This window comes from Chroicocephalus ridibundus, chromosome 7 (assembly GCF_963924245.1).
Source record: "Chroicocephalus ridibundus chromosome 7, bChrRid1.1, whole genome shotgun sequence".
Classification (NCBI taxonomy): domain Eukaryota; kingdom Metazoa; phylum Chordata; class Aves; order Charadriiformes; family Laridae; genus Chroicocephalus; species Chroicocephalus ridibundus.
Genome location: NC_086290.1, coordinates 30,819,067 through 30,831,243, shown reverse-complemented (window position 1 = coordinate 30,831,243; position 12,177 = coordinate 30,819,067). Strand labels below are relative to the sequence as shown.

The window sequence follows — 12,177 nt, the reverse complement described above, 5'->3', positions numbered from 1 at the left end:
ATTTTTTTCTGCTCATCGTGTTAGATTTATTTTGGAAAGGATTGGAAAAAGTTGAGAATAAAAGCAAAATAATAACTGGGAAGCATACCATGACTGCTTAGAAAAAGAGGGCCTAACCGTTACAAGCATTTTCAGATAGGCAGCACCTCCACTTTGTTACCAAATCTGCTCCGTAGTTCCTCTGTGGTGCTGAACAAATCTTTCTCACAAGCTCAGCTCTGGGTCTGGAAGATGAAGACAGCAGCACTTCCCATCTTTTTTTTTCCCTTTTTTTTATTTTTTAATTTTTTTTATTGTGGCAAAGAACGCACTGAAATCAATGATGGGTACACAGCTGCACGTTGGGATGAGAAGCTACTATGGGTCACGACTGCAGTTAAGTAATGAGCAAAGTATAAAAACAAACTAAGAAATAACTTCCCTTTGCCAAAAATCCATTTTGGAATGTGCATTATATAAGTGCTCTATTTGGAAGCACAGGTTTATATACCAAATTTTTGGGATTTTATTTGCATTAGGAGAATTTTATATTGCAGTTACTTTATTTAAGATTTCCACATTTCTTTTCCTTTTACCCTTCCAGCCAGAAGCTTCTGTTTAAAAATCTTTCAAAAGGTGGAATGTTGAGCGTGGTACTTCACTGCTTGCTAGAGAATGACCGCAAAAAGTCCTAGCTTTTATCTTCCTCAGTTTCTTTATTTGCCAAGCTATGTGCAAGCAATTTTACTTCACCTATTGTTATTTATATAACACAGGATGGGTACAGTTCTTTCATAGTCCTTCCAGTCCTTTAAATGATTCTCTCAGGTATTTTCACATTTCCATATACGAGAAGGATAAAACATTAGTGCCTCCAATCAGACTGATTATTATCCCTTTTGGTTTTTACTTCCATAGCAGAAGGGGCATTTTCAACAGCTACCTTCTACGAGCAACAATTTTTGAAAGATCTTAAAGACATCTTTGTACCCAATCTTGATTTTATTTTTTGCACACAATTTTATTTTAGTTTTTAGCCACTATTATTTAGCGACTCTCATACATTCTCAAAACATTTTTTCTGGGTGTCAAGAGCAGACTGCTTACACGAATTTGAATCTCACACTAAAAATGAACACAGACCAGGACCAAAGGAAGTCCAAGTTTCCCAGCAGTTCTGAATATGCTCCCAAGTGCACTCCCATTGCCTAACTTTACATTGGTGCTTGTGAGCATTCTTTACAGTCACTTCTGTGGGAGCTGTAAGTAAACCTTTCTGAAAGAAGATTCAGTAAAGCTGAACTTAATTTTTTCTAGTAGGCTACATACAAGATATGTTTTGACTCAAGTCTATAAAGTCATTCCCTTGTTGAGGAGCATTTCCATTCTTAAAAAAAAGAAAAAGATTATCTAATGCATTACTCTTCGTCAAAATGGTGGAACAGAACTGCAAAAGGACGAATTTCTGGTCTGGTCATGCTGTAGCTTTAAAATTCTGCCTTAAGAATTCCCCTAAATGAATTCTTATCCGTTCTTATCCTGCGTTAATAACTGTTTGACTTTCCTTACACTCCATTAGAGAAGTACACACATTTCATGTTATATTAAAATATTACATTAAGATGACAATAAAAATCAACAACACAAAAACTAAGACTAACCTAGAGCATCTCAGGAAAAAAAATCAGCACCATGAAAAAGCTACCTTGAAACTACATATGAAATTAATCAGCTTCTATTAATGGTGTACAAAATCTGATCCAATAACACACACAAATCTATGATTAAAGACATCCTAATGGTAGGTCTCAAAGTTACTCCATCAACACTTGAATTTGAAAAAAACGGAAACAGATAAAGAATGAATGCCACAAAGAAGAATTAAAAGGATAATGAAAAGCTTATTTGGTTTTCTTTGAGGCTTAAGAACTTTGTGAATTTTTCCTTGAATTCTCATTAAAACATGACTCCGTTTTCAACTGCAATAACCCTTCAATCTTCCACCCGCAAATGCTTTCCCAGCATTGAAAGAACCATTTACTTTCTGCTTCACCCACCCTGCAAGATTTTCTGCACAGCGTTGATGGGTAGAGGACCATAACCTTACCACTCTTCAAGCATTTATAAAGATCTACTGCAACGCTTTGATTGCCTGTGTTTGTCACTGTCAATGAAAAAATATACAACTTGTCTTAAGAAAGTTAGCCTTTGTCCAGTGTAGTTTTGCAACCATTTATATTCTGTACGAAAATGACATTTGTTATTGCTGTTTTGCTATATTTTTAAGACATATAAAACTCGTACAGCAATTCTTTCCGCTCATTTCTACAAACGCTCCCTCTTTTCCTCAGCTAAGATTTCAATACAATGGATAGAATGGCCTTTAGGAAAAAAAAACCCCAAAACACAACCTTTCTTCAGCTTCAATAAAAAAGGGTACTTGCAATTAGATGCTACAGGAAGCAGACCATTGTCCCCATGCTGCAGCTCCTCTGCAGAACTTACTCCCTGATGTTTGTGTTTAAGAAACAAAAGCGAGAAACAGAGGATGGTGCAGATGGGCTAAGGCTAAAAAGCTGACCTATGTGTCACCCCACCCCTTCTTACCCAGATCCATGCTTTTTGAGGCTTTCAGATTAATTGATTCAGACTGCTTGGCCGGTGTCAAAGATCTGAAGTTGATGTGCTGATCTGTTAAATGCACTGCTGAATTTATGATGGGGCTGCAGGGAAAAAAAAAAAAAAAAAAAAAGACGTGACATATTTAGGCACCATTTCAAAACACAAATGAACTAATTAAAGTATGCACAAATACACATGTCTTTCTTCCTCCAGTTGCTTACGGCCATGTATTTTAAAATCAGTTATTGATCCTCAAACTTTCTTTTCTGAGACGTAACACCTCCAGTCACTTGTTTTTCATCATGGATGCAAATACAAACATAAATGCTTAGTGATAATTGCTTTTAGACAATTTGCTTTTTATTTAGCGGAAGAAATGAGGAACATACCAGTACCTGCTTTTTTTTTTTTTTTTCCTTGGAAATATACTGCCAATGTACATGGCTCAATTTTACTTCATCTGCTAATAAAAAGGTTTTTTATAGTCTTGCACCACTTATGCAGAGGCTGCAGCCTGGAGGTCTTATGGAGGTCACAACACCGAAGAATTCCAAAGTATCATGGTTTGGGGTTTTTTTTGGTTGGTTGGTTGGTTTTTCATTATTTTACTTCAAGTTCGGCAAATATCTAAATATTTCAACATTCCACCTGAGTGAAACTCAAAGTAACTTTCACCTATGAAGAGTCAATACATCTCACTGAAAGGCATCTGAAATCTTCAGCGTCTCTTTTCAGTTAGAAATACAAATATATTTTTTTTAAAATACTCTAAAACCAGAAAGCCGTGACAAAATTAAAAACATTTATTTCATCAAAAGGTTTGGTTTTACAGCATCAAAACACTTTGCATTTCAGCAAAAAAATGGGGAATTTCAATGAAATCAGAGTGACCTGACACAGCAATTCAATTTCAACAGAACTTAAGTTTCAAATGGTTGGAGAAAGGGCCTGTAAATTCATCCTCATTTTAATACATCATTATCATTTAAGAGAACGTTTTTGCTCCCAACTTATTGAAAAATTAGGAACAGATTCTGGCAAACAACTGCAGTTGAGAATTTAATGCAGATTTCCATTAGCCTATGCAGGCTTTTGTTTGTTTACCATGTCATACATACCTGCTTAAGAGACCAGAAATTATGAAATTACTCTCTGTTAGCAAAAGTTACAAGAGTCTTCATTGTATGAAGAATTCAAGGTATCCATAATAAAATATATCTACTCTTCAATACTATGTGCAACGAGTCGTTTAAAGGGTAGTTTTTAGTCACATCCATGCACACAAGGACAGAAGTATGTCTAAGTTGTTAGTTGAAATGCATACTTTCCTAATATCATGGCAATAAAACAGTTGCACGACTATCCAAACTGAATACACACAAAATGAGTAAACAGAGTTCAACACTGAATTTTCAGCATTGAAAGTCTGACAGGTTGAAATGATACTTTGATTTGAATCCTGTGCTACTTGAGACAAAGTATATGCCATCCAAATTTCGATACTTACTAAGGAAATCAGAGCTTGTAGCTGCCATCAAGCACACCAGTGTTTACAAAAGGTATCATTGCAATATCTCAAAAAACTACCTAATGCATTTACAACCGGTAAAGTGTCCATTAATTTTTCCCCTACGCATTTCAATGCTCAATCTTACTGAAGCTTCCTTTTGTAACCTCAAGAATGTCTTTGATGTGTTGCATAAGAAGAATCAGTTTCCTACAAACCTTTAAGAGACTTCAGGCACTGCAACTACACGTAGCACCCACTGGTATAGTTTTAAATTAACTTTTTTTTTTTTAATTGGGATAATGTTTCACGATTCTTTTTGTTTTACTGAACACAGTCTTGGTATTGTGATCCATATACCATGGATAGCAGGCATACCGCAGTTTATGAACAACTGAAATGAACAATGCACTAAATGCTAAAATAACATTCCCAGCTTATATTAAAGGATTGTCCAGGTGACTAAAAACGGTGCTACAAATTTTTACAAAATAAAAAGCGATTTAAAAATCAATTAGAACTACTATTACAACCACCAATAAGCAATTAGGGCTGTAACTATTAAGAATAGCCAATGTCCAACCTATGATTATAATCCTCATTCAGCAGATCCTCACTGGGATGCGGTGGGAGAGGTGGAGGGGTTTCATTTTCACCATTGCCACGATCAGACACTGGCAACTCTGAAATAAAATTTAAAAAGGGGTTAAATAAGCTGCAGAAACAAGTACCTCACACCAGTTCATCGATCAATGACTGGACTAGAAGGCCTCAAGCAATGCTGAAGTGAGTCACAAATTATTCAAATCCCTAAACTAACTAAACTAGAATTAAAATCACACCAAGCAGAAAATATACCCCTTGGGATTTCCTGAAGGGCTGATTTTCAGATTTGCATATGCATAATTAAAGATAAATATAGGGAAACTTTGTGCTTTATAGTGAAGTTGAGCACAAGGCACAAATTGCTTTACTCCATTTGAATGGATTTTCACTTCTACATAGCTGCATCCGAACCTGATTGTAGATTCATGCTTTCGTTCCCTTTGACGAGGAGCACTTACGACCTTTCATGTACAGAAGAGAACCACATTCTCAGCAAAGAATTCAGAAGAAGAAAAATTTCTGTTATCCCATGCCAAGAGAAGAAAGAGGCATTTCTAAATTACAGTCTAAATTTTCCTACCATTACGGTAATAACTTCTTTACCTTTACAAAAGACATTCAACTCACACCAGAAAATTACTTTGGACCAAGAAAAACACGAGCTACTCAAATCATTCAGTGGTTTGCTAAGCAACAACACTTACATACCTGCAGTATTTAATATGACTGCTGTGCCTGCTGTAGGCCACTTCATTATTGTCCTTTAAATTCACCTCTCAATCAGGTCAGACTCAATAAGGTCTTACCTTACAAAAAGCCCCTACATTTTTCAATGTAGAACATGTCTTCATCCCTCCAAAACTTAACAGGAAACCTGGACACTTAATAATTCTTGGGTTTCAATGGCAGGTAAGCAATTTAACAATACTGACATACCACCCTTCCACGTGAGCTGTTCTGTTCCATTGAATGTTGCTCGTTTTTTTGCACAATCCTGTGTGAAAGTACTAATCTAACTTGAGAGAAAAAAGCTTTACACGGAGGGGATCAAGGCAGACAGCAATAGATTATGTTTATTAGATAAAAGCACTGAGATAGTTCCCTAAAAGCGAACAAACAAACAAAACCCCAACCGAACCACACTATTACCTCAAGAATCCTATAAAACTCCTATTGGCTGGATAGTCTCCTAAAGATCAGAAAGACAATAAATAGTTCAAACCCTGTATCTCAGGAAACATGAGAACATCATCAGAAGACAGTCAAGGTGAGCAGACAAAAAGTTCCAAAAAATATCGATTGCCAGCCTGACGTAGAAAACTGGTATGCTACCTAACATATATGGACACTGGCTTCTGGCATTATGATCCCATTCTTCCAGGTTGCAATTTCAGGACAGCAAACAGAGATGAGAAGCAAAATGCAAGTTCTCACAGTAAAAAGAATTTAGAACAGAGGGAAACTCATACTGTTCAGTGTCATTAAGTGATTTGAAAGATGAATCAGAAGATGAAAAAAATTAACTCATGTGAACACTGAGAACTACCAAAAATAAGCAGACTATGAGGCTTCGCAAAAAGATTGCAGGATATTAAGTAAGTAGGAAATGCAGGTGAAACTCCCTGTCAGTGACTGCGAAGTGACACACATAGGAGTAGTGGAAAACTCTTGACACATACACAAAGGCTATTACTTTAGCAATTACTACTCAGGAATGATACAATAGAAGTGCACTGGGTCGTTCTTTGAATATATGCTTCCAGAAGTCAAAAGGAAACAGACATTCAGAGCCTCAGGAAAAGTCCAATCACTCCACCTAGAACTCAGAGTTAATGGTGTGCCTAGTTTATAGATAGCACCTAAGGTTTCCTTCTTCCTATCAGAAAAAGGAGGTAATATAATTCAGAAACATAGAAACGGTGGCAAGGGTAGTTGGACACATGTAGAAACATTCCTACAAGGAACACAGACTAGGATTCTTTAGTTTAGAATAAGAAGCAATAAAAGGTGATACAAGAGGAGTCTATGAAATTGTAAAAGCTATGCACAAGGTGAAAAGGAAGCTCTCCCCGACGGTCTCATACATAGCCACTAAAAGGCACTCGGTGTAACTACCAAGTAGCACACCTAGCACAAACACAAAGTAGAATTTTTTTCCTGTGCCATTAAGTCATGGAATGAGGATGTTTGGGGAATTAAATTTAAAAAAAAAAAAAAAAAAAAAAAAGTGGGCTAAAAGTTAGAGAGGTATTGATGGCACAATGGTCCAGACAGAACCTCTGATTAAGGAAGTCCCTAAGCCACTGACTACCTGAAGTAGGAAACAGATGCCTGATGGAAGAAAAGAGGGGAAAAAAGAGTTCACAGCACACCCTACACTGTGCCTTACCCTCTCTGAGCAGCCTCCCATTGCCATAGCTGGAGAGACTGAGCATATCATGTAGTTACATTAACTTTGATTCACAGTAACTGATACGTCATTTCACAAAGGCTGTTTGGTGAGGGGTTACCACTGGCATTTCTCCTGCAGTACACAAACGGTACACAGAGAAAAAAATCAGACTTCCTGAGAAAAACAGAAATGATCACAAGCGACTACGGCTCCTAGCAAAATGGGAGCAGGAGCAAAAGAGTGAGGGAATTTAACCTAAGAGGCAGTCACTGCCTCCATGTTCAAGACCTCAGGAAATGATCTTAACAGATTCAGAGAGATCAGAGGACCAGCTAAGCCACTAAAAAAAAAAAAAAGTACTGAATTTTCAGATCTTAAACAGTCTAGGAGAGTAAATAATTGAGTCTGTCTATAAGACACGTGTAATGTTTACAAGCAAAATTTAAACATTAATTTTAGATTTCACTTAATTTTCTATCTTGACTTTACCACACGTATGAAAACAGAGATACTTGTACAACCCGTGGAGACTCAGCAGTCTATGGTAGTAGAGAGAGTTTATGATTATTCTACTAGTTAACCAGAGAGATGACAGCATTTCCCCATAACCATTTATAATGTAGGGTTATAAGAAATATATAAGAACCTCTAATGAAACACATTCCAGTAATCTTTCAACACCAGAAATGTAAAGCTGCTGGCACTGAAGTATCAATTCTCAAAGAGGTTGTTCTAAAAAACACTGAATCTGTGCAACAGCTTGGCAGCAAAATAAGTGAGGACCTGAAGGCAGCAAGTATTATTCATGCAAAAATAGAACAAACACTGGCATTTCAATATTGGATCAGTATCCCCTCCCCCTTTATTTAAATATCCACAGGCAAGACAAAATGTAATGTTTTGGCTATAACCACTTTTCCCTAGACATTAGTTTTTCTTGCTCACGTATAATAAAAGACTTAAAACAGACAGCAATACTATCAGGCCAAGCTTCAGTGTATTTTTGCTGAGCTTTTACAATAATTTTATTGGTAGGAGCAGTGAATGATACTGGCAATAACTTACCAGAAAACATTAATTGAGAAAGTGACATTTTATTAAACGTAATACAGCTCCTGTCATTAAATTCCTCCAGTAGATCCTGTATTATGTTAAAAATCTCTTCTGTCTCGTATTATTTTTTGTTAAAATGTACCAACCATACTTCTACATACAAGATCTGGATAGTACACCATAAGAACGCACAAGGGAGTGTTCTTGCCTGTCACAAGAAGCTCACCATATCTGTAACATCCTTAAACACACACACAAAACTACAGTTCATCACTGAGTTAAATGAGGGCTGTGCATAGGCACAGTGTTTTGCCTTTACAGATGCCTTGAAAGACTGAAGACAAAACTTTATGAGAAACAGTGCAAAAATTTTTTTTACCCAATGACTGGAAATAAGCGACAAGCTCATATGGGATGTAGAATGAGTATTAGCTCAATAACAATTAATACTAAGATTTCAAAATTAGAGAAAAATTTCTACAATGTGTAGGACTACTGTAAGCCAAAGTGTCTGTCACCAAGAAAATTTCAGATCAGAGCCCTGCTGCAGACACCCTGCTGCTTGGAAGTGCCCGGGCAGTTCTCCATTAAGGTCCCTTAAATTTTACTTATCAAATGCCAAATATTCAGCAGAAATCACAATACAATGATACTTCTAGAAATATCTTTTGTCATCTGTTGTCCACTGAGTCCAATTCCAAACCGCTCCCAGGCCATGGCTGGGAAGCCCCAGCCATGCCAAACCCTGCCTGACAATAGCCCTCAGCAACACTCCAGAGCATCCTTTCCACATCCGACACACATTCTCTTCTGAGGCCATCATATTTTTTTGCTATAATACCTTCTTACCATCATTCTTTAATTAAAAAGATGTCTACTGAAAACAATTTTATGAATGAGCTGCAAACCAGTCATCCTGATTTTTGGATCGCAGTTGGAGAATCCTTCTCTGAAAGTACAGCTCTTCCACATATTTTGTTTTGAACTTTATTTAAGTGACAAGCTACCCATTGCCATTCACCTTTATCAATGGCTCCCTGGCAGTTGCTTATATGTTTTTTTTAAGGAAGCACTTAAAGGTTTTTGCTGCTTTCTGATCCTTTGGCAATGGCTAACTGTACAGGGCAGGCTAGCTCCAAGGATGACCCTTTTCTCCTGTAACTACAGAATCAGTGTAAATTCCATAACAAAAGAAATATGTGGCAGATCTAAAAAAAGAGATCTGATCTTTGAATATTTACAATGCTTGAGGCTATATCTAATTATTTGCCAGGAGTTACATTGTCAAAATATTGAAGTCAACACAAATTATTTACCCCTAAATTATACGGGAGTTTCTCTTGAGCTTTACGGATAGGGACTCTTTGGTTTTGGTTAGAAGTACTCCATTAAGTCATCACAGCAGCCTATGAAATTACTTTTTGCAGGCCACCCAGATTCCACAGTTGTCTAAGGAAGTGGGAAAAATCATGCATAATTCAACTACATCAAAGAAAATTTTTTTCCTACTGGAAGGTATTTAAGTATGTGCTTGGCTTCAAGGATAAGAGCACACTTAAAAGGATAGGGGTCAAGACCATCTCAAATACTTAAACTTTTCAAATAACTGGTCTCTTGCCGAGCCAGGTGCAAATTGGACAGATAGTAGAGTATGCCATCAGAAATGAAAGAAGACAGGAAAATAAGTGGTCTTAATAGCTCTTACTTATATGCTTGCATACGCTCATATATATAGGTTTTCTATGTACAATGTACACATCTACATAATTTTGTTTAATGAGTTCATTAATGTAATTCCAATTTGTAAATTAAGGGAACGTTTCTAACCTTTGAACAAATTTTACCTTTAAGTCTAAAATAATCAAATTTACTTTATGAATATCACCCTTCTTATTAATTCATTTAGCTTACAATAACCTGGGACATAATCTAAGAATTCAATGCAAAAATCATTGCACTCATTAAAGATATATAGAAAATAAACATTTTGACAACATATATTTTGCACTCATCATTTGTTTTTTATCCAACGTTACGTGTTGGGGCAGCGAGCTAGAAACTGTTACTTAAACTGGAATTTGTGCCAGGAATCTAATTCACAACTTCTGAGTCAGCTCTCCCACCCTCGCTGGATCTTCAAGCCTCAAAGTAACATAGTGTGCACTTACTCTAATTAACTGCTTTTCTAGTGGCTGTGGATTTCAAAAAACAAAACCACAAGGCACTTGCTTTTAGCACACAGAAGGATATCTAGAGATTACCTTTTATTCTTTCCTGAGCACTGCACGTTACAAATTGCTGAATCATAGAATCATTGCGTCGGGAAGCAGCTGCGAAATTATGACTCCCGTCAAAGGCTGATTTTTGAAAGGCTCCCTGGTCAGAGCGTTCCTAAAGGAAAAACAGAACCACGCATTGTAACAAAAAAATTAAATGTTCAACAGTGCAGAGGGATTAGCCATCACTACAGACAGTGCACAAATACAGTATAATGTCATGTTCACTGAACATTGCTTCCTTGCAAATGAGAAACTTGAAAGATATCTTCAAAATGACTGGTTTTGCTGACCACGAAAATAAGACAATATCTAGGCAATAACAATCGTTAAGAACGATGCACAAAAATGAAGACGACTTTTTTTTTTATGACCCACAACTGGCTTCATTCAAATTCTCCATCTGGGAGGGCAGCTTGTGACATTGTCAACACAAGAACACGGGCAATGCCAATGGTATTTTTCTGCCAGCCAGCTGGTTCCCTTCTCTCCGCGACTGAGTGCATATGTTCTGATGATCACACACTAGCGCGGTTTTGCAAGGAAGGAGTTACACCAAACTCCCAAGCGCAGGTCTTCTGGCTAGCAGCTAAACAAACTCCTGTCACACCTCTAGTCAGCTTTTCTTTTGCGACATTTCCCCATCACCATACATGCCATATCGCCTAATTTATTCTCCTGAGCAGTTGCTCAAAAGAAAAAAAGGGGGGCGGGGGGGGAAACAAAAATCGCAGTTTCTAAAACTGGGACAGACCCAGAAAAGACGTTTCTGTACTTGTTATTCAGGGAAAACACAAAACCCACACAGGGGAATATTATGGCTAGTTTTCAAAATAACCTTTATAGTTTCTGTGATTTTATATTTGTTTTTTGAAGGGGTCTCCAACTGGCTTCTATTTTTAAAGCGCACGTTCGTTATGCCAGCAAATGTTACACTAAATATATCATTCCTTAAATTTCATAGTCACATCTACAGAAGAAATGCATGTATCTAACCCATATAATTTCTTTGTAAAACGATGCAAGAGGTTTAATGCATTGGCAAGTGACTGCCTGCAAACCAACGCATGAGAAAGGACAGCACGTTACATCAACTTGCAACTTGCCTTTCCAGCTTAATAATAATAAAAATTAAAAAATAAAATAAAATAATAAATAATAAAAATAAAATAATGATAGGAAATGACAATAAAAATAATAATAATGATGATACAGTAAAAAAATGCCCCTCAGAACACAAAACAATGCTGGGATGCTCACGGTGACAATATGGCTACAACTGCAGTCTCAGTGGCCAGGCAGCACATGCAACATTCTCTCCTCTGGGCGGCACGAGCCATTTGAAAAGGCTGTTTCGAACCTCTGTGCAGAAACACACACACCGCACAGCCACTGACAGCTATGGTTCTTCTCATTACTGGAAATTCTTTAGTTTACATAAGATGCCTTACATCGTGAGGTCCACATTTACTACTTTCTCATGTATAGCGCTAGCTAAATTAAGCCTTGCAACATCCAAACTACTACTACATCGGAGACTTATAGCCAGTGGGGTAGGGAGCCTTAAATTAACAGCAACAACAAATCTGCTTTTCCAGCTCTTTGATAAATGACACAATCAATATCCCAACAACTGATCAGTAACCGGCCTAATTAGAGTATTCAGCTTATAAAACATAGCTGCCATGGAAGACCTCCATTAGTGTCCTGACCAATAAAAACAATAATGCGTTTCTAAACGT

At 37.0% G+C, this 12,177-nt stretch overlaps 1 protein-coding gene across 3 annotated transcripts in view; it reads right to left on the bottom strand.

Moving 5' to 3' along the window:
• Window positions 1-12,177, bottom strand: part of PARD3B (par-3 family cell polarity regulator beta) — a 426,548-nt gene that overhangs the window by 184,803 nt on the left and 229,568 nt on the right. For all 3 annotated transcript variants that reach the window (XM_063341445.1, XM_063341446.1, XM_063341444.1), the window contains exons 13-15: window positions 10,421-10,550; window positions 4,692-4,791; window positions 2,587-2,702 (exon numbers count right to left, since the gene is read on the bottom strand). In XM_063341445.1, coding sequence (XP_063197515.1) covers window positions 2,587-2,702; window positions 4,692-4,791; window positions 10,421-10,550 — 346 coding nt within the window. The remainder of the gene's footprint in view (window positions 1-2,586; window positions 2,703-4,691; window positions 4,792-10,420; window positions 10,551-12,177) is intronic.